Raw genomic sequence first — 23,940 nt, forward strand, 5'->3', positions numbered from 1 at the left:
AAAATAAGTACAATGTTAATTTGTGGCAAAAATTTAATTGCACTGAAATTGGTATGTTACAGTATTTTATGTCGCTGTGAATTATTATGAAATGAAATAAGTAAAATGTTAACACCTTGTTACAGACCAATATGACATTCGTCGGCGTTGTTGGTATGTTGGATCCCCCACGTATGGAAGTATTTGACTCTATCAAGAACTGCCGTAAGGCTGGAATCCGTGTCATTGTCATCACTGGCGACAACAAGGTATGACTTTGAAATTTCATTGCTTAATTTTCAATATCTCAAGAAGAGGTTATTGAAAAGCTTGTGGCCCGATGTTGAACCCTTTATTTCTGAAAGTGATTTTATGTTTACATTGTATAAAATAAAACTGATCTTCACGCATTGTTAGACTTTGATATTATCATCTGATGATTAACGATATAGTTAAACACATTAGTAAGAACCTGCTTACAGCAAATTCATAGTTGTAACTTCATAGTTTTCATTCACCGACAAGTTTCCTGTAAGATTTTTTATTCTATATCATAGGTCATAGCCAAAGTCAGTCATGTTTATCTTTCATGTGAGAAAAAAGGGGCCGCGGTGGCCGAGTGGTTAAGATGTCCCGACATATTACCACAAGCCCTCCACCTCTGGGAAGCGGGTTCGAATCCCATGTGGGGCAGTTGCCAGGTACTGACCGTTGGCCGGTGGTTTTTCTCCGGGTACTCCGGCTTTCCTCCACCAACAAACCTGGCACGTCCTGACATGACCCTGGCTGTTAATAGGACGTAAAAATAAACAAACCAAACCAAATCATGTGAGAATAAAATCTGATATTTTCTTTTATTATTTAGGCCACAGCTGAGGCTATCTGCCGCAGAATCGGTGTCTTTGGCGAGAATGAATCTACTGAGGGCATGTCCTTCACTGGCCGCGAGTTTGATGATCTGTCACCAGAAGAGCAGAGATTGGCTGTTACCAAGAGTCGTTTGTTCGCCCGTGTAGAGCCAGCCCATAAGAGTAAGATTGTTGAGTACCTGCAAGGCGAGGGAGAAATTTCTGCCATGGTAAGTTTCATAACTTGACAAAAATTCCACCATTACAAACAGGCACAACTCTAACATACTGCAGTCTCCCAAAATATTTACTAACGCATCATATCACATACATGGGACGCCCTCCTTTAAATGACCCTTACTGTTAAAAGGACGGTAAGACTTACCAACCATCCAACCAATGTTTCTGTCTCCAATATTTCAACAAATAAAAAATAAGATAAAAAGTATGATATAACAAGAGTTTTATAATAGCTTGGTTGATTTGTAACAAAATGTGATACACTTTTGACTTATATTGATATCATCGGAACTTATTTGTTTTTCCTTACAGACAGGAGACGGTGTCAATGACGCCCCCGCTCTGAAGAAAGCTGAGATTGGTATTGCCATGGGTTCTGGAACTGCTGTAGCCAAATCTGCTTCTGATATCCTTTTTATACAACTGTTAAACTAATGAAGCATGTGAGACTTGAGCTGGCTACTAAAAGATAGAGAGTAAATGGTAGAATATCAGACACCAAAAACCACTTGGCCACTATGGTCCAGAGGTGATGGTTTAGTGATAATATACCAGTCACCTTAACCATTTCGCCCCCATGATCCAGAGGTGAAGGGCTAATTGTAGAATATCGGACACCAAAACCACTTGGCTGCCTTGACCCAGAGGAGAAGGGCTAATTGTAGAATATCAGACACCAAAAACCACTTGGCTACCATGGTCCTTTAAGTTGGTCTAACATATACTGTAGTTATTCAATTGCATTCCATCAATGAATCAAGTTATCAATGAAAATAATAATCTATGCAGGTGAAGATGCTACATTAAATGGTTACTTTGAAGACTTTAAGGTTATTTGTAAGACTTTAAACAGAAAATTGTGATCTTTGACCGCTGTGTACAGATGGTGTTGGCTGACGACAACTTCGCTACCATTGTGGCCGCTGTGGAAGAGGGACGTGCTATCTACAACAACATGAAACAGTTCATCAGATATCTCATCTCCTCCAACATTGGAGAGGTCGTATGGTAAGGGCACACAACTCCACCATAAAATCTTATATAATAGAAATGCAGAATACTCCCAATTCTTATCAAAATGATTAAGTGAGAAATAATCTTTAAATAGTCAGACTCAAAGATAAATCTTCTTTTTAGGAGATTTTGATAATGAAAAAAACAAAACAAAACCCAATTTAAAACACAATGGACAGGATATAGATTTAGCTGAATGATAGAAATAACAGATTTTGTGTATAAGAGTTGCTATTAAAGAATCATAATTTGCCATCAATTCCAAAGAGATTCATCATAGCTAGACCCAGAAATTTTGATGAGAGGGTTTTCTTGACCCTATTATAGACTGTAAATACACATTCCGCCTGTGATGTTGCAGTATTTTCCTGACTGCTGCTCTTGGTATCCCTGAGGCTCTGATCCCTGTACAACTCCTGTGGGTTAACTTGGTTACTGACGGTCTGCCAGCTACTGCTCTTGGCTTCAACCCCCCAGATATGGACATCATGAAGAAGCCCCCAAGGAGTGCTAAGGAAGGTCTCATTACCGGCTGGCTCTTCTTCAGATACATGGCTATTGGAGGTAAGTCTACCAATTCTAATAATATGTTGTTTCACTTTCAACAAATAATTGAAACAGCAAGTTAAAGGTTTTTGAGTTTCACAAACCATTCTTAACTTCAAATTCTTCATAGGAAAGCATTACAAACGTTAATGTAAGTTGTTAAACTTAGGATTATTTCTCTAACTGCTGTGATGCTTTCCTGGTGTAAATTCTGTATTAAAGAATTTCCTTTAGTTAAGGATTGTTTGTAAAACCTGGCCCTTATTCATGTTTCTAAGGAAAAAGCTGTATTTAGACCTATGATCCATAGTTGGAAATGGTATTAATTGCACTCATGACAAGTATTTGCTTGTGTCCTTCATTGATAAATCATCATATCCATCTGAAAACAGGTCAATAATTGTATGATACGTTTTTCTATGTGACAGGTTACGTCGGATGTGCTACTGTCGGTGCTGCCGCCTGGTGGTTCATGGTTTATGACAAAGGACCCAAATTGAACTACTACCAGTTGGTAAGTCTAGACACGGATATTATATCTGACCTAAGGTTTAGACTGTCTGTCTACAAATCTATGAACACCTATAGGATAATGATTGAAAATGAAGTTTAAAATGTTTTCGCCATTTATGGGTGAAAAAAGAGCATTTAGAATTTTTGGTGTCCGCAAATTGTGTACATGTTTTGATGAGTTTGTCAAAGAAGTTGGATTATCAACAGTTTCATTCTTACAAAAAAATTGTAAACAGATTTCTGTTAAGAGACTTGTATGAAATGAAATCTAAATTTGTATCCAAGCATTATTCAAACCTGTGAAATATTTCAATGTATTTCTTTATGAAAGATGTGTGGCCTCTTGTAGCCTCTGAGCTACTGAGAATCTTCTTATATACCTTAGCAAAGGCAAAATACACTAGCCTTGGTTACCAGGAAGGGAGATAACTCCACTTTGATACCGAAGACAATCTTTACCATTGCTAAGACAAAACACTGTATTCCTGTTTACCAGGAGGGGAGGTAACTTCATTTAATTGAGGATACTGTATCTGTATAGATATTGGTTGATGAATTGAATTTCAGACACATCACATGCAGTGTTTAGCCGAGCCTAAGATGTTCCCCGGAATCGACTGTAAGATCTTCGGTGCTCCCGAGCCAATGACCATGGCTCTGTCCGTTCTTGTCACCATTGAAATGCTTAATGCTCTTAACAGGTATTATTTGTATTTGTCGCTGTTTGATTCATGTACTGGTCAGAGGTCAAGTTCAGTTTAGCCAGAGGTCAAGTGGCCAAGAAGATTTCCCTCCATTTACAAAAACTTATGTTTATTAAAAATATGTGTCGTACTGAGTTATCTACTGATCGGAATAGAAAATTACAAAATGTCTTTCTTGAAAATAAATGACATGAATTTAATTTGCTGAAGGAGTTATTTAAGGTCTTTATAACAAGATGGATGGAATGGACTCTCTGAACATTGGTCACTACTGGCGTGATTGATCTTGACCGTGATCTATACATGATAAGAGGGCGCATGTGGCAGCAGAGGGTTGCTAGGCTTATGCCGATAATGACACACACGCACAGGAACACCAGAGATTTGACACAAAAATCATTTAATTGAAAATAATAAAACCTATCTGTCTTTGGAAATAAGTATGTAGCTGTGTTTTCGAAATTTTGTCAAGAAAATGATTTAATAAAGAAATAAAAAAAATATTTATCTTCGAAAAAAAAAGGTAATTAGCAATGGTTCCTGTGCCTATGCTGTCTTCCCAGAATGCTCCCTGGCCAGGCATATTCCAGTTTGTGGCGCCCACTGGCGGTTGTACAGGTGGCGACACATTAGTATATGCCATGTCAGTTTAAGACTGGCTATAAGGTTCTGGGATTGTATGGTAACAGTTGCTATTTCTTCAATAGACCCATCACTCACAGTGTCTAGCTCAGGACGAGCGATTCCTCGGTGTCGACTGCAAAGTCTTTGACCACCCTGCTCCCATGACAATGGCTCTGTCTGTCCTGGTCGTCATTGAAATGCTTAACGCACTCAACAGGTAAGGGTCCGACTGGAGAGTGGAGACATCTCAAAATTTCTCTTCACCTTGAAACAAAATAGAATAAAAAATTAAAATGTGTGAAGTTTTTGTCTTGTAATCATGATAAAAAGATAAAGACAAAAATGTTAGAAATATTTATTTGCCTGATAAAAAAAAAAAAAAATGTTTGAAAATATTTGTTTGCCTGATGAAAAAGATAATTTTCGGTAAAATATTTGTTTGCCCGATGAAAAAGACATTTTTTCGGTAACTGTTATGGCATCATGTAAGAGAGAAATTTTGGCTGTGTTTCCGCTTTACAGGCATCAGTATAACTTTGTCCATAGTCTGAGTCAAGATCAGTCCAGATTTGTCTCGGGAAGCTCAGAATTATGAAATTCATATTTAATCCTTGTTAACAGAATTCACTGTTATAGTTGGATTTCTACGATTACTGTCAGTTTAGACTTTGGACAAAGTAGTACTTTTGGTGTGTTAGCAAATTTGCATCACAAAGGGAAAAAACCGAATCACCTGAGCCGAGTGTTGACTGTGCCTCTCCCGACTCCGGATTTCTCTTTTCTCTTCAAATTCCTTTTGAAAAGTTTGATCTAAGAAATTGATATCATGAGTAAGAAAAGCATCCAATCAGATGAAATCAAATTCAGTATTGTTGGAATGTATTTTCACTAATCATTTTCGATTTTTTGATCCGGATGGAGGGCAGAGTAGCACTGTACTACAGAGGGAACTTCTGCTTGGACAGCGTCTACATAGCTAGCTATTTAGGAGTATTGGGCACTGAAAATCAGTGTCACGATTTGGCCAGAGATGATTGTAATTGAAGCCTGCAGATCTTTGGGGTTTTTGTTTGCATGTCCAGTTGTTTCCCTTTGTGGTACAGGTTACTGACACTATTCCTCTCGGGAGTCTAACCTTCATATACCTCCTTAACTCTGTCTGGGTCAGCTGTCTTGGTGACCCTGGTTTTACTGTCTCCTTCACCTGTCTCAGTGACTCAGGTATGTCTGTCTGGGTGAGTCAGATGCGACTCCATGAGATAAGCTGAAAAGGAGCCTGTGCAAGTATAACTTGTTTTGGTGATTAAGTTGGCCTCAGTAAGTTAAACTTGTTACAGAAATGTGTATGAAGTTTGAGGTTTTATGGACATACACTTGACTTATTGATTTAACTCTTTATATAATGAGCTTTTGAGCTCTAGGTTGATTATTGTAAATTTTTTATGATGAAAAGTTCAGCTTAGCAGAAGCAGCCTGACTTTTCCTCAAAATGATTCCAGACAAATCAATATTTCTATTTAACTCATTCCCCCCTGGAGACACATTTGGACTCTTCTGTTTCAAGAACTGGAGCAGTCCATTATGAAACTTTAGGGGGAATGGGATATGGTATATGAGAGTAGACTCCAATTTCGGACCCTTGAAATGGTGGGGGAAATGCATGATAGAATATGTGCATGATTAACATTATATATATTATTACTGATTATACATTGATGGAAAGATATATGAAAAGTGATATATATTTAGGACTTCAATTGTATTGTAACCACTGACTTTACTGACATCAAATAACATCTAGTCACTAAGATCATACGTGTGACATTGTATTGTGACCTCTGCCATCCAGCAACATCCAATCCTAATTTTGTAAACCTGCAACATCCAATTTCTACGGACATACCTGTTACATTGTCTTGATTTTATAACATTAAATCACTTATTCTGACATCCTTGTAACATCCAATCTCTGAGGATGTACCTGTTACATTGTGTCTTGATCTCTACAATCCTTTAACATCCAGTCTCTTAGGACATACATTGTATCGTGGCCTCTACAATCCTTTAACATCCAATCTCTTAGGACATACATTGAATCGTGGCCTCTACAATCCTTTAACATCCAGTCTCTTAGGACTTACAATGTATCGTGACCTCTACAATCCTTTAACATCCAGTCTCTTAGGACATACATTGTGTCGTGGCCTCTACGATCCTTAACATCCGGTCTCTTGGGACATACATTGTATCGTGGCCTCTACAATCCTTTAACATCCAGTTTCTTAGGACATACATTGTGTAATGGCCTCTACAATCCTTTAACATCCACTCTTTTAGGACATACATTGTATCGTGGCCTCTATGATCCTTTAACATCCACTCTTTTAGGACATACATTGTATCGTGGCCTCTATGATCCTTTAACATCCACTCTTTTAGGACATACATTGTATCGTGGCCTCTATGATCCTTTAACATCCAGTCTCTTAGGACATACATTGTATCGTGGCCTCTATGATCCTTTAACATCCACTCTTTTAGGACATACATTGTATCGTGGCCTCTATGATCCTTTAACATCCACTCTTTTAGGACATACATTGTATCGTGGCCTCTATGATCCTTTAACATCCACTCTTTTAGGACATACATTGTATCGTGGCCTCTATGATCCTTTAACATCCACTCTTTTAGGACATACATTGTATCGTGGCCTCTATGATCCTTTAACAATCCACTCTTTTAGGACATACATTGTATCGTGGCCTCTATGATCCTTTAACATCCACTCTTTTAGGACATACATTGTATCGTGGCCTCTATGATCCTTTAACATCCACTCTTTTAGGACATACATTGTATCGTGGTCTCTACAATCCTTTAACATCCACTCTTTTAGGACATACATTGTATCGTGGCCTCTACAATCCTTTAACATCCAGTCTCTTAGGACATACATTGTATCGAGGCCTCTATGATCCTTTAACATCCAGTCTCTTAGGGCATACATTGTATCAAGGCCTCTACAATCATTTTAACATCCAGTCTCTTAGGGCATACATTGTATCATGGTCTCTACAATCCTTTAACATCCACTCTCTTAGGACATACATTGTATCGTGGTCTCTACAATCCTTTAACATCCAGTCTCTTAGGACATACATTGTATCGTGGTCTCTACAATCCTTTAACATCCACTCTCTTAGGACATACATTGTATCGTGGTCTCTACAATCCTGTAACATCCAGTCTCTTAGGACATACATTGTATCGTGGTCTCTACAATCTTGTAACATCCAGTCTCTTAGGACATACATTGTATCGTGGTCTCTACAATCCTGTAACATCCAGTCTCTTAGGACATACATTGTATCGTGGTCTCTACAATCCTGTAACATCCAGTCTCTTAGGACTTACAATGTATGCTGACCACTGACTTTACCAACATCCAATCACTTAGGACATACATTGTATCAGGACCACGACATTACCAACACCCTGCATCATCTGATCACTTCCTAGCCAGGAAATAAAACCTGCCTGTATCTAATCCAGATCCCTATCTGGTTTAGCAAAATTGTATGGGATGTCCCTGTCTGATCTGGTAAAACTCTACTGGCCAAATGTGACATCTTGTTTAGACAAGTTATACTGTAGTTGCCTACATTGACCTAATGGACGACTGACAATGAAATGTGAATGGTTTAGGGTTAAATGAATATGTGTTGGGTGTAAATATTGTACACCTTTACAGATTGTGTTAAAAAGTTTCACTAAATTTATTATTGGCCATTCATAGTGGTATAATAAGAAATACTTTTACAAGCAATACTTCAAAAGTGTATGAGAACTGAGAAGTCTTTAAAAAACTGGAAAAATCATTCACCCCTGAAATGTCATAATAGACTGTTCTAGTCTTTGATTTAGAAAAGTGTAAATGTGTCTTCAGGGGTGAATAAGTGAAACGAAAATATGAGATTTGATAAACAGCTTTGAGTGTGACCTCTAAATGACTCAGAAGTCGTGTTGTTGTTTATTTTGAGCGTGTTTGCCGTTTCAGCTTGTCAGAGAACCAGTCGCTGTTGGTGATGCCCCCATGGTGTAACAAGTGGTTGTTGGGAGCCATGGCTCTGTCTATGGGTCTCCACTTCTTCATCCTCTACGTTGATGTCATGTCGGTAAGTAATCTATTCGACAGGGTGGGGTGTGCTGTACGGCGTCTTTGGCGGTACGCTTCAGACAACCCTATAAAAAGGGATTCCACTACTACAAATAGACACAGCACAAACTTACTGCAGTCTCCCAAAATACTCATATGCACTTTACACACACAACACTCTGAATGCACCGGAGGCTGTCCTTAAATGACTTTGACCGTTAATAGGAGGTTAATCTATCAACAAAGCAAGAAAGAAATTTCATGAAGATGTCGTAAAACCAAGTTTTCTCATACTTGTCTGAAAATTTTCCCCATAATGAGACTTGTGTATTCAGCTCTGAAAAGTACTTTAACTCAAAAGGAGGATTTTAATCACAAAAGATCTATATGACCTAAGCTTAATTTCCTACTGTCTTTAATTTTATATTATTGTGTAAAAGTAGTATTTATTTGCATTACTTATTTCGCTTTGTTTCAGACCATCTTCCAAATCACGCCTCTTGGGCTAGAAGAATGGTTTGCAGTACTCAAGATTTCCTTTCCTGTGATACTTATAGACGAAACATTGAAGTTCTGTGCTCGCAAATTCACTGACGGTAAAAACCCATTTCTAGAAATTCATTGGATTTTGATTGTTTGGGTAGCGTACTCGAGTTATATGTACATGACATTTTTACATGACTGAACATTTTGTACCCTAAAGCCACCCCTAGTTGTCTCCCTTGTTCCATTCCAAGTCTGTAGCAAATTAACTGTCTTGTTGTGTAGACTTTTTTCACACTAATTTTATAAAAATTCCTGTTTCCATATTATGACTTTGTTGCTATGGGAACAACTTTATTACTTTTTTTCCTCTCTTGCCGTTGAAAAAAAAAAAAAATTGATATCGGCAAGAAGAAAAAATGATCTCTAGAGGTTAGTTATATAGTGATGTTGAAAGACGGCATTTAGGTTTGGGTAGTCTTAAATATCTTGTGTATGGGGTCGCGGAGATCGTAGATGTTAAAGGTCGGATTAAGTGTCCTGTGATAGTAGAAGTATCAGTATTTGTTTTATTCGACTTTGAATATTCCATTAACGCTGACTATAATTTCACATTCTAGTTCTAAAAGAAGTCACTTAGTGACAGGGATAAGCATTTGAGATAAATAAGACCTATTTTCTGCGCACTAAATACTGATGGCATTGATTATATTCCTTATCTAGGGTATTTGTAAATTAAATATCTTCTTCAAGTTTCATATGCCATCAGTTGTATATAGAGATATATTTTCTGATTTTAATCTATAAAATGAAATTCTTTTTGAAATCAAAAACTTTTCATTTTTGAACAAAGAAATATGTGTAGTTGTTTTACGGCGGTTATAAGTATATGCTGTACCAATTATTTATGCTACAAGGGAAGACTTGTGTTAAATGTCATTCAGATGAACTTGGATAAGGTTTGTGTCCAATACAAATTAAATGTGAATATATTTTCCATGAAAACATTGAAAATGTTAACGTGACCATTTTACTTACTATCTAAAAAGAAAACCAACAAACGAATACAATATGTTCACCCTTTAGGGAAGCTTGTGGCAGATCTATCTAGTGTGACTGTTCATTTGATTGTATACGTAATAGAAATGTTTCTTAAGTGATAATTGTACATGAAATCTCACTGTCATTCCTCACTTATATAATATCTCATGATAATGTGAAAAAAATATTCGTTTGGAACAAGCTTCTTTAACTGTGTAAATGAAATTTGAAAAGTAAATTTCTGGTCGCTATTCTGTTTTTGCATAATACAGAGTTATCTGCCCTTGCGGGTAGGTATTGATTGTGACGTCATATGTTTCAGAGGGTATCGTCATACTTTTCAGAGAAAATGATGTGAGTTGTGCTCACAATTAAATGACATCACAATGAATACCTACCAAAAAGGGAGGTAACTTTGTAATATACAAAAACGGAATATTCTCCTGGTCGATATAGGACAAGGAGTCTTATTTAATATTTATGTGTAGTTTGTTGGTCTTCTTCGTCTGGGTATCCACTAAAAACCAAGCTTGTCATAAAAACGACCGTGCAACCAGGTTTCATCCCACTTTAGGGCCACTGCATTATTTCACCCACTAAAATAAAATTGAAATCTCTGCTGATTGATTTACTGACAGTTACTTCCTTTTTGGATTCATCTTGTGTATAATCCTTGTCTGTGAAACATTAGATAACCTTTTTACACCCAGCATGTCGCCTCAACCCGTAAAAGCAGAAATTTGTAACAGTTTTGCTTTTTCACGAGTTTTTTCGTTATTTTGTTTCTATATAGTTGCTGGAATGACGTTGTTTATTTCCTAGTTGGCAAAGCTTGGTTTTTCAGTAGTGCCCGTACCCTTCCCTTGTTTCACTTGTAAGAATGCTAGCGTGTATGTGTTTGTGTATGCCGATCGTGTGTGCATTCTGTGTGTGTGTGGACTTACCAAGTCTTTATTTATATATTACCACACTCAAGAACCATACTTATATATAAACATCATATATATATCATTCAGTTTTAAATCTTGTACATCTTGAGAGCAATTTTCATCAATATTTCATGTTTTTCAGTAATGAAAAATGTGAAAGGGCATTTTTTTATTGGCAAAAAACCATTCTCTAATATAGCTCTGGTCATGTCTAGAAGCCCATTTTTGTGTCATTTGTTTCTAAAAAAATATTTTCATGAAATATTTGTTCTCAGGAATAGCAATATTGTAATGCATCAGTTTTTGGAAATGCAATGTTTGAAAGTAAACAGAAATGTCATTAATTAGTAAACCCTTTATGGAGTCTATAGTCTTATAAGCACAGTTGTGTGAAACTCTTAATCAGGCGTCTTTATAATGGATTGTTATTTATTGAATGGGACAGAATGTAATGAACTGTTTCATTATTGTGTCGTTTTACGATTGAAGAGTGTTGTACAAGGGAGGTAATCATAATTTTGGTCTGGGTAAGAGGGTGGGGCAACAGTGAACCAGAGAAAGAGCATTGTGAACAGCAAAGCAGATTAGCCAATGGGAAGTGATGGGTCGACATTTTTTGCTTTCAGTCGAGGCGTAGAGGTAAAATATTTTACAAAATTCAAGTAACTCTTAACTTTCAGCATAAACAATGCATGAAGCTAGTACTCCAATATCACCAAGATTTCTTTATTATATATTCAGATATTTGTTTTAAAGAATAAGAAACAAATGAACACAGAAAGATAATTGACAAAATCTTGGTGATATTTACAAAGAGTATAATACGACCTACACTTATTATATATCTTGTATCTCCCTAGAATTCTGATGTACTGACCTTAAGATATATAGCTTACAATACTTCTGCTATAAAAATAATACATCGTTTCAGTTCTATCCTAACTTGTTGCCATGGTCACTGTCTGCTATGCAGCTTTGATCACTTGTCTCCATGGCAACAATGTATCAAGCAAGGGTTTTCACCTTCTGGGTGAGACTTGTGAACTCACCGACTGACTGATCGCTGTCTAGTCCAAGGGTGACCACCTGTTTGTCCCCACAACTTCTTTTGGCTGTTCTGGCTTGTTGTTTCACTGGACAGGCAATGGTACTGCATTTCTTACTAACCATCAGTTACTAACGTTCACTATGTATTAATGATGTGTGAGTTATCTCCCTTTGGAACAATTGTTTTTTTTCTCCTCTGGATTTTGTACAGTGAACATTTTGTGTATTTTTCCTACTTGTTGGTCTTGTATCCCCACCTGTCTTTGTCATCGGCTCATGTCAACATTAAGACCACTTCAAGGAGTCATTGCAGAAGGCTAGATACTTTATCCCATTGTGAAATTACCAAAGATAAAAACAGTACCCGTCTTCAGTTAAAAAAACAAAAAAAATCCCCTATCTTAAGTTACTCCCAGTTTAAAAATCATTCTATGGAATTAATTTAAAGGCAGTTTGGAATAAAGAAATATATTTTTATTAAGATATGCTTTGAGGATTTTCATAAGTCAATGGCCTACCCCAATAGAATTTTTTTATTGTATTTTTTTCATTGTTCACTAAACGGGACCATAATGTTAAATATTGCAACAATTTGTTAATTAGAATTTTTAACTCTCAGAAATGCAGTACTTGCCACAATTTGCCTGTCGCTTAAAGCGTAAATAGAAGCCCGCCTGGACACGCCCGCTTGGTCGGAGAGTGTTCTATTTGTAAAAAAAACTGTCCATAACTATTCATTATGCGGGTGCTGATTTCATCATCTTTTTCTCATATTCGAAGATTTCTTTTTATGTGTTAACAAAATGAATTGTATGTCAAGAAGTCTTACTTCTTTTTCATGAATTAAACATCCCAGAGTTTGTACTGGTAAAATTCCCATTTTTATTAAAACGTGGAAAAGAATGCATGGTGTGTTTAGTTTTGATTTGTTATATATAAAACAGAGAGAAAAAAGAAAATAACTTTGAATGTTTTTTCTCTATTTCTTTTTTTTTTTTGTGTGGTTCAAACATGTTTGTCTCAATCCTTTCTGTATGTTTTGAGGAAGGTCAGCGATTTCTGCTTTCTGCTAGAACTAGCTATAAGAATATGTTCATTGCATGGAGTGATTAGCGTATTATTGATTCGTATGCTTGGCTTAAATGTTACTTTCGAAAGTTGAAATTTCAGTGGAGAATCTACCTGTGATTTTGCCTTGATTTTGTATGGTAATGGTATCCCCGTGTTACATAATTCATATTTGATTTCATAATTGTTGACAAGAGTTCTTTGTCAATAGGCCCGTCTTATAAACAAGAGAAATAGACATATTCTGTCAATTGTGTTCTTTTTGTTAAGTATTTTACGTATAAAAGCAGTAATAACAGAGTTAAAGACTCCAGAGGCTTCTGGTTCTGATCCTAATACACATCATCAATACGTATTTTCACAAAGCACATGTTGTCACTTCCCTATAGTGCACACACAAACACAAGTTTTAACATATTAACATCTATGGTGGCAAATAATCTTCAACTGTTTTGTGTTATTATTCACCACTTGATATTTTCAAAGATATACTATTCAAACATTCAATTTTGAAAATTATCGTACAAATTTTCAATACATTTAAGGAAGATATTTTATTGAAAATTATCTAAAGTGTGAAAAAGTCTTAAAAAGACATAATTAAATGAAACTAAGGCTTCAAAATTTTAAAAAAGTCCTTTGTCTAATAAAAACTTAATATTTATATATCAATTCAAATATTCTAGAAAACGGAATGACTGTTGGTTGAACCATTTTATATTATGAATTGACTTTGTTGTACATGTTTTGACCTAGAAACAAGTCTATATGTATACACACCTAACTATAATTTTCCATCAAATAAAACATAATTAGTTATAAACAAATAAAAAAACGAGTTATTAGACTACAATGCTATTGCGATTGTATTCTAACCTGGTTTCAAAGCTGATAAAAAGCGATAGACAAAATATTGAATATTTAGTCAAGTCCATCTGAATTATATTTTTTATATTCGATATATGGAATTAAATATTACACTGTATATATCTCGCTGTGTGCTTCAGTAGGGATCATCCCTTAATACTTTGACCAATTGTGTAATATTCTATGCTATCATGGTAATCGTTAAAACATTCCCATAATGTAACAAGTATTAATATATTCAAGTATATTTAAAGGCTTTACAAGTAAAAACCTTTTACCATATTAATGGAAACATATAATTAATACGTTATAATTAGCTAACAGTATAATAGCATTACGGAGGACATGCTTGTGTATCTGATCCTAGACGAAAAATAGTAAATAATTTCGTAGTTGATAATAAAGTAATTTTTCCTAGCAATATCCGTTGGAGCCCTTGCTTTAAAGTTATACATTCAAATATAAAATGTGTGATGTAAACAATGGAAGTTATTTTATGGCAAATACTCATTTGTTTCCTTTTGCTCTTCAGTGTAAATTTATCAACACTTTTACAACAAAACAGGTAAAAGGAATGACAAGTTTGAAGAGTTTTCACCCAGAATTGTTTGACGCTTATGTCTACCAAACAATTTTGAATTATTTGTTTTTTGTATCTTACAATGCTTCCCAATCGAACCAACAAGAAAACAAACTGCTTTCCCATTAAACCAGGAAGTTGTTAAAGAGAATATCCACGCATTCTTTCTGCTTCAGAACGAACCCTGTTTTTACCTCATACCCACAGAAAAATATCGGAACGGAATTATTCCTATTGGTTTTCTGCTGTTCAATGAACTTGCTTCGTCCATCCAACCGATTTTTGTTGCTTTTTAAGCAACCATTTTGTTGTTCCCTTTTATTTCTTTGGTTTTCTTTTGTACATTCCTTTCAGCAAGAAAAAAGTTATTATTCTACTCGTTTTGTTCATCTACGTTATTTTGGAGTGTTTAAGTGAGGCTTTTTCCTCCATTATAACCCTGTTATTTTTTTATCCATTTTGAAATATTTGTGTCAGGCCAGTGTTTTTTTTTTTTTTTTTTTTTTGCTTTTTATTTTCCCGTTGGTTTTGTACATCAGTTTGATTTAAGTTGACAGTTCACATCGTTGCAGGTTAAAGAGAGCTTTTATTGATTTAAAGTTTTAAAGTCTTGGATCCCCTTTCCTTGCTTGGTCTTATTAGTAGTTCTTGTCTTGGTTGAAGAAAAGTTCATACAATGTTTTAAAAAGTGCACATTTGAAGTCATCCCGTTACGAAGGAAAAATTAAGCATTTTATAGAGGTCATTCTAGGAATCTGGCTATATACGTTTTGGCCTCTATCTTGATCGGTACATCAAACGTACTTTACAAGCATCCGCCAGATATATATTCACATTGCTGATCCAAACTATGAAATGATCAACGTGGTGAGGCCACATTTAAAATATATTTTTGCGGCGAATCCAGCTGACGTGATAGTAGTGAAAGACAGCAAGACATCTTTAACAAGAGAACCACCACAGATATCTCTAGATCTAAGTACTTCAAGAATTTAAAATAATGTACACCGCGTCCGTTTGAAGCCAAATTACAAATTACCATTAGATTTTCCCGTGACAGAAAATGTCATTGGAGTAGGGAGATATCTGAGCCAAGATGACCCCACTGCGTATTCCATGAAGTGTTTTGATTTTACTGGTTGTAGGACGGATTTGTTGGCCGTCTTTATCAGCATAACAACACAATCATTCTTATTTTAATCTGAACTGACTAAAATACCACAGAAAAAAAATGGGTGACATAAGTTCGAATAATTTGTATATTTATTCTTTTTGATGTTGCAGTAAGGTTCACGAACATTCCTTAACTAAAAAGAATCCCTTAACGTCATACTCCCTATAGGGAAACATTATAGAAGTTACGGGACTTTAAGCTAATTTCTTTTCCTTCTGGAAATTTTTTAAAGTTAACACTTTTCATTAACTTAAAGAATGTTCATGGAACTGGGGTCAGGTGCCTTCCTTTAAAGACAATTTTAATTTGCAAAAGCCGTTTTAAATTTCAACGTTTCAGCTATTTTCTGAAACAAACATGTCTATGGCATTTGTTTTACTTAAGACATGTTATTGAATTTAAAATTTTATTACATGAAACTTAATGATTGTGTTGTTGAACTGATAATGTAATATTACCTACTCGGCCTTGAAGATTATTGTTTTATTTAATGCTGCTGCAGTGTTACGACTGTTGGACGATAAGCGAGGTGAGAACAACACTTTATGTAGTCGGTAATTTGTTGTGACGGTACGATATGGTACAACATGGATATTCTAGGTACTGCATGTTAGTATTGAATGTGTATGTTTTATATAAAAACCATACATTTTCTTTTCTTTTCCACTTATCGGCTTTAGTAGTTCTTCAAAATGGTGTTGGATATTGTACAACATGTTTGAAAGAATGGATTGAAAAATAATAAAGCAATGTTATATTTTGCACTCTTAGACGAATGTACTGCAAAAAATAAATTAATAAAAAAAAAAGAAAAACATATTTTTTTAAAATATTACACTCCGTAAACTACTTTTCGGAGTGACTTCTATTTTACGACTTTGATATTTAAATTAAAAAAAAATCTACGGACAAAGTAATGTTTTCAAAGCAGAAACTACATGTTCATTCAAAGTGAAAGCCAATCTATGTGAACAGTTGATATACAATGTTGTTGCTGATGAAAGATTGTTATTTTTTGTCCGAATAAAAATAACGTTAGTTTATTTGTGTCGTGTAAATGTAAACAACGCTTACACACGTACATAATAAATTTTACCATCTTCGTGGTTTGCTTAGGTGACATTGTATTTTATTTTTCAGGACGAAACAATTTCATCTGTTGAAATGTAACAATACGAAATGTTTTGTTTATGAAGCATGCTAAGATATGTCGATATTAATTAAAATAATAATAACTTGTTTTAATCAATAGGAAAATAAATGAATTTCTCTTCGTTTTAAGACTTGAAAGTTTAAAAAATGAATGAAACTGATAAATTTTAACAAAGCTTACTAAAAAAAATTGATTATCATATTTGAATCAAATGTTGATAATTTTGTTATGTATTTAATACTAATGCCCAAGCTGTCCCTATGAAGTCATCTTTAACTGACCGACCACTCTTCCAACTTACTTCCATCCTCCATTTCCCTTCCCACTCATTACGCAGTAGGAACTTCTCTGTCAATGTCTTCACGAACGTTTACTACGATATCAAAGTTATAGAAAGCTATAAGGTAAATGTGAAGCTATAGAAAACTATAAGGTAAATGTGAAGCTATAGAAAACTATTGTCTGGTAAATTTTCAGTTATACAGAGCTTAAGACTGATACATGTTATGAATATTTCAAAATAGCGACCTTCACAATATTTCTTTACTACTAATGTGCAATATATTGTTCAGCCTTACTCTTGCCATGCTGTTACTTGTCTGGTTTGACTCCGTTGTAAAATATGTACACCTAATCGCCAAACATAGATTATAGAAGTAACGAAAATCCCAGTGTAACTGACTTTAACGCAGATTTCTAAAGGAAATACTACTGAATAACAGTGTAACATATTGCACTAAAACTCGAAAGTAAATTGTTTGATATCAAAATTCATTCTATGACGTTTCTCATTTTAAAACTATCTAAATCTTGATCAACGGATCACTTATTGTGACTTAATTTAAATTTGAACATTAAATTGATATTTAATTGTCAGTGTCGAGCCTCCGTTCTGTTTGTTACATGTTTTTTTTTATATTCCTCAACCACAAAAATTGTGGTTCTTCTTCCACTTCCTGTCATGTGACCCGATATCTGCTTGAACCTCACATCCTCGCGCGTGCGCGCGCGCTTTCCAAACTGTCTCTGTCTAGCATCGAGAACTAGTATACCTCGTAACACGCCAATTCAAGTCTTGCCTATCCACGTGTGACGCAATCGCCTTTGGCACGCCTCTCATCTGCCATGGCTCTATTTGCCCTGTGTGAAGACGTTTCCAATCACTAATAGCACGAGGTTGCCAATATTTATCGACTACATTTTCCTCAAACGTTTCCTTGGTGATATTTCAGACAAGGACAAGTTGTGAGGCCCAATGAAGATGGCAGCCATTTCGGTAAAGTAGCCCAAGAACTCTCTCTCTAATGCCTAACAACAGTGCGTTTGCGCGATTTGGCAATTAATAAAAATAGATAAAAGAAAAATGTTTAATTTTATACCTAATTAATCTCTTCACCCCAATATAGTAAAAGGCTTACTCGCAATTATTTCTCTTAGAAGTAAATAACCATGATCTCTGTAGCGAAGTAGATCACCCACGGCGCCACTGATTAGGTAGATGCACAATCTAAGTTTCTCCAATTGCTTTATTTTTATTCTGCTTTTTAACGATTAAACACATATCTGAACTTACAAGTGCAATTCGTGAGCACTTTTGTGTTTATTTTTGGTGGTGGTCACATGTTTTAAAAAATGGTGATAAACATGCATAAATTTATCGTAGAAATGTTCAATATAGTTATATATAGTTTTGCATAAAGTTATTTGCACAAACTAATTATTATTATAAATGTATATGCATGTGTAGATGTGTAGCCGTTGTTGCATTGATGTAATTATCTTTTGCTGCCAGTGATCTGCTTTTCGTAGCCAAAACACGTGATAGTGACATTCTGATTTGATGATATCGTCTAAAAGTGACCTCGTAAAATGTACCAATATTTTAAGCTTTTTGCTTAGTTGATGAGTGGACATTTACTTTCAAAATATTATTGGTATATTTGGTATATTCTTATGGCAAACAACTGAATGTAACATTACTTCAAAAACAACGGGGAAAACCTTCTTGGACCGTATTACAAATACGTAACTTTTGTTTAATTACCCTGGTGTGAAAATTATGCGAGATTCCAGAGTAAAGAGTTTTATGCATCAAATCAAGAATTAGCTATCCAAATCAAGGAAATAAATGTTATGACTTTTTTCACAATTGAATTGGTCGGTAACGTATTGTCATGATTACGAAATGTTGTCCAGCCAGGTGTTGTTTAGTCAATCATGTGGTGTTGTCAATCAATCACGTGTTGTCTCATATTGTTTACAAATTACGATCGATTCGGAAAGATGTCTTGTCTAGCACTTGCTGTGTTGTAAAGCACACGGATGCTTATCGACTAGTTGAATGTTGGACTTTACAGATTTATCTATCATTGTTGGTAGGAATGGATAATGTCGTCATCAGTTTGCGAGTGTAACGTCAGACTTTTCAGAGAGCTATCTCTCACAGAATTCATTGCTGTACCCAATTTACATGAATGAGGGAACGCAATAAATCATGAGAGATATTGAATAATGACGCGAGTTTTCGCTCACAAAATTATGACGTCACAGTGGATACCAACTTTCAAGGGAAATAAAAGTAACCGTAATATGCAAAGACAAAATAGTCGACTTTTCATTGTATTCTGATGATTGTAGTCTTGACAGTCTTATGCAGTTTTGTCAACCAAGTCACATGCTTTGATTATCCAATCTAATATTGGCTGCGCGACCATTCAGCCAAATCATGACAGCCGTTATTGTCCAGATTACGTTGCCACTAGAGTTGTAGATTAATGTTCGACTCGCCTGTTGTATTTCAGTTCAACCTGCTGGGCTTGAGACTCACAAAAAACATAGGTAAAGGAGGAAGTCGGTCGTGCTGATACAACTGTGTGAATTAGTGACTAAACCAATCGGTGTGGATGCAATAGGCCTATATGATTTCATCTGAGTCTAAAAGAAACAGTTGACAATGAGAGGCCTATATGGTCGCGTGTATTAGTTTCTTCAACCTGAAATACCAGAGTGGATGCTATATTCGTAGATAGAAGCTTTCGGCATCTACTGACCCAGAAGTCACATAATATATCTTATGTGTGATTGACCCTCATTTGCTCCAAAAATCTTTCTCCTTTCCCAAATATTTTCCAGGAATGAGGAAATAAAAATAGGTGACTTACCAACCCTATATACTTTGTGTAGTAAACGTGCAGAAGTGACTGTTACCCGCCGGAAGTGTGATACCGGAAATGATTCCTAGTGTGACGTACCAATGTTCCGGACTCCTTTACGTGTATATTTATGCAAATTTTAGCTAATTTATGACAAGTCATCGAATTATTTATGAAAGTGCTGAGAAAACGTAAACACATGGCATTATCTAAATTGTATTATACCTTGTATTTATTTCTTTGAATGGGCTCTTCATGACCCCATGACCTTTGATCTCTTCATTTCTAAAAATAGATTGCAAAAAGGGGATACTAGGCACATGAAAGATGTAATATAACACTGAAACAGAATTCTGTTCCCGGTCGATTTATTATTTTGCTTTTCATGAGAATAAATTGAAAATTATACCCATAAGTTATTACGAGGAACACGGAAGACTCGTTGCACTGCTCTGACTGGCATAAAACGACTTCTATAATGTTTTGAGGAAGCAAACGTCTATGAGTATATGGAGAGATCAAAGGTCAAGTGTCCCCCAATATTTCCTCAAATACTAATATCGGGAAGTTTCTTCGTTACGTGAACGGTCAGATAGTGTACAAAGATCATAGACCATGAATTGTGTATTTTATGCAAGTCAGTAGCGGAACATAGTTGTTTGTGTGTATCAACTTGTGTTTGAAATTAAAAACTAGAGAAAAATATCAAGATAATCATATTCCACCAAATGTTTTCAACTAAATGTTACATATGATAGATTCAAGCGCTCTAAAACTTGATGACCATGCCGAGTGGGGAGAAGATTCGAAAACAATCAAACATACATGTATTTCAAGTTTTCATGTATCATGTCATTCGTTTTTCATAGTTTTCATGTGTAATTTGTGAAATTTAAAGAACTTGGAGTCCCCAAACCCATTTTTACCTCTTTCCTGCCAATTCTTCGGGTAGAACGTGTTTCACCATTCAATGTAAGCTCTAACTTGACCAGTTAAACAGCGTCAGTCAGAAGCTTTTTGTGTTTTTCAAAACATGTAGAATTGTTGTTTAAGATATCTAATTATCTTATCACTAATAGTTAGAGATATTTTGTGTGTTTTACATTAATCACACAATGAATTTGTTTTTTATGAAATGATTTTAATAAAAGTAGTGTATTAGAGAGCTATTATATTTTAGTACTTTACGGTGTAGGATTTGGTAACGTTGTCACTGGTTTCCGTAGTTGTAGCAATGCCATACTCCAGTATGTCTGCTAAAATCTACATGATTTGGTGAAAATCGTTACCTTAGTAGTTATTTAGAATATCATAGATGACGTCACTGTGGTAGTGACGTCACCAAATGAAGGCACTGGTCGCGTCTTGACAAAGTGCTGATTTTACCAAAGTATTCCTATGAAAAATAAATTATCCAAAGATTAGTCTCAATTAAACCAAATAAAACTACAGTGCGAAACAATATTTCGTAGAACTGACGTCATTCGCATCTTAGTGACGTCAATGGCATTATTTCGGTGGATGCAATACAGTACTGTCGGAAAGAGTAAACAAACTAGATTTGTTTGTAGCTTTGTGACGTACGGTTCGTCCAGTGATCTGTCGCCATTGTGGTTACTTGGTGTGTCATATGTACATATCATAATTTCCATGTGTCTTTGTTTTGTTGTCCCTCTACTCGTGGAAATGGCAGCATATCTGTAGTAACTGCCGGATTTGTAAATTTCCTATAGAAATAAAGATTATTTTGTTTGTAAAAATGAGTTTGTATTTCTTATTTTAGAACTTACAAATACTCACGTTATACGATAGAAATAAAATGTATTTCGTTGGGATCATTTGAAGTTAGATGACATTGATGACATTCTAATCACCTGTTGTCTGTTATCGTGCGTCGGATGTCCGTAAACAACATTTTGGACTCCAAAACTACTGAAGAAAATGAAATTACATTTTGCTGAAAGCTGTGATCTCAGACCGATCAGAATTGTGAATAACATGGTACCCGTACCCAGGGGGCAACGGGAGGAGTTAACAAAGTGACTGAAACTTGAATACTTCTAAACTTACAAATCTGGTAGAAACAAAGAGCTTTAGAACCCCTCACTTAAAGCTGACAATGCAAGTTAAAAACATGCATTTGAAATTAAAAAAAAAAATATATTAGCGAAATATTTTTTTCAAAAATTGTTTCTGAGACATCCCCTAGTTATGACAGTGTGGTATCTAAGGAAGTGGCAGCCATTTTTCTTTTGCTCTTCTTAGTAACCTTCACTGGCCAACCCCCTATATAAAGCACGGGACACTTGACACACGTGTGTCATTCTAAACATGTCTTGTCTCAGATACACATGCCCCGATATTGCAAATAACAATGTCAAATTGAAAATAAACACTGCACTCACCTGACAATATTTCATTGATGTAATAGATGAATGTGTTGTCAGCTATATCCCAACATATGTCCAATACGAACTAATAAAACACTTCAATATACACCAAGTTTTACACGTACATGTACGTCGACACGTGTGTGTCCTTGATAGTTGTCGCTCGCTCGGGTCAGGTACGTAGTCACGTGTACATGGTCAGTTGAGTGCATCGAGTACAATGATATACGTGGAGATATGTGGACGGATTATTGTTTGGATTTCTATTCACTTGCGTTGGAATTTTATTTTGAGAAACATCTAAATGACAGCTTAGAGGAGTTGACATGTTTTCTTGCTAACAAAAGTCCCATATAGTTTTACAGGTGAGGGATTTGTTTACCTATTTGTAGGTGATATATACTGTGGACTGCTAGACGTATGGGTACACGAATGAGCGCACGTGTGTCGATTCACGCGCTTTATATAGGGGTCGGTGAGTCGTCGGAATGTAAAACAAAAATGGCTGTCCTCAACTGGGGAATGTCTCATAAACGATTCTTGGACAACGAGTATACTTGTTTTAAAAAAAATCATTTTAATAATTTTTAACTTGCATTGTCAGCTTTAAGTTGCAAGTTCATTTTTCTCAGTTATCTAAAGTTCCGGAAATGAGCCCATCTTTATCTGTGTGAGAATATTAGAATATTATGAACAAATTGACACTGACTGAATCCCAGGGACAAAAGAAGTTATGATTTCTCAACACTCAGAAGTGATAGGTTCAGATGAATAGGTTCAGATGAATGGTTTAAAAAGGCATTGATCTGCGTTTTAGCTGAGAAGGCAAGTTAAAATATATATACATTTCAGATTGAAAAATAATAATAAAGGTTTTTTTTTCAAAATTCTTTTCCGAGACAGTCCCTTGCGTTTCTAAGGACGGGAAGTCATCATTTTGTTTGGACTCTGCTTTGATACAATACGCCTACTAACCCCCATATTAAAGCATGTGAATCGACACACGTGCGCTCAGTCATGTACATATACACCTAGCAGTCCACTGTGTATCACCTACTTATACGTAAACAAACCAATTACCTGTAAACCTGTGTAGGTCTTAGTTTTAGCAAGCAAACATCAACTCCTCTAAGCTGTCATTTAGATGTTTCGCAAAATGAACTTTCCACACAAATGAATAGAAATCCTAATAATAATCCGTCCACCACCTCCACGATGTACGATATGTTTGCTTGCTAAAACAAGACATACACAGGTACACTATACAAGGCAATCACGCAATGATCGTGCGTATTCGATTGCGCTGAGATGTTTATTCACACGCAAAAGTATAGTGTACTTCTAGCATGCAAATAACGATAGTAAGAGTTTATGTTACATTCAATTTTCAAAAACACGAAAATAGAAAATATGAAGAACAATGGTAGCT

The 23,940-nt window shown here is 35.5% G+C and overlaps 1 protein-coding gene across 5 annotated transcripts in view; it reads left to right on the forward strand.

Moving 5' to 3' along the window:
- Positions 1 to 21,881, forward strand: part of LOC138331173 (calcium-transporting ATPase sarcoplasmic/endoplasmic reticulum type-like) — a 51,881-nt gene extending 30,000 nt beyond the window's left edge. The window contains exons 18-29 of one of the 5 annotated variants that reach the window (XR_011209673.1): positions 126 to 248; positions 845 to 1,057; positions 1,380 to 1,473; positions 1,949 to 2,075; positions 2,443 to 2,645; positions 3,056 to 3,141; positions 3,708 to 3,841; positions 8,529 to 8,646; positions 9,106 to 9,223; positions 14,595 to 14,627; positions 18,202 to 18,245; positions 19,771 to 21,881. Coding sequence is in view for 4 of the 5 variants with exons in the window: in XM_069278646.1 (XP_069134747.1) it covers positions 126 to 248; positions 845 to 1,057; positions 1,380 to 1,473; positions 1,949 to 2,075; positions 2,443 to 2,645; positions 3,056 to 3,141; positions 4,552 to 4,685; positions 8,529 to 8,646; positions 9,106 to 9,223; positions 19,771 to 19,811 (1,257 nt within the window). In the remaining variant the exon portion in view is untranslated. Of the gene's footprint in view, positions 1 to 125; positions 249 to 844; positions 1,058 to 1,379; positions 1,474 to 1,948; positions 2,076 to 2,442; positions 2,646 to 3,055; positions 3,142 to 3,707; positions 3,842 to 4,551; positions 4,686 to 8,528; positions 8,647 to 9,105; positions 9,224 to 11,706; positions 13,031 to 14,594; positions 14,628 to 18,201; positions 18,246 to 19,770 lie in introns of those variants that run through there. The other 4 variants (XM_069278647.1, XM_069278646.1, XM_069278645.1 and 1 more) reach the window with 4 other exon arrangements.
- Positions 21,882 to 23,940: the final 2,059 nt, after the last annotated feature.

The sequence above is a fragment of the Argopecten irradians genome, chromosome 9 (genome assembly GCF_041381155.1).
Source record: "Argopecten irradians isolate NY chromosome 9, Ai_NY, whole genome shotgun sequence".
NCBI lineage: Eukaryota > Metazoa > Mollusca > Bivalvia > Pectinida > Pectinidae > Argopecten > Argopecten irradians.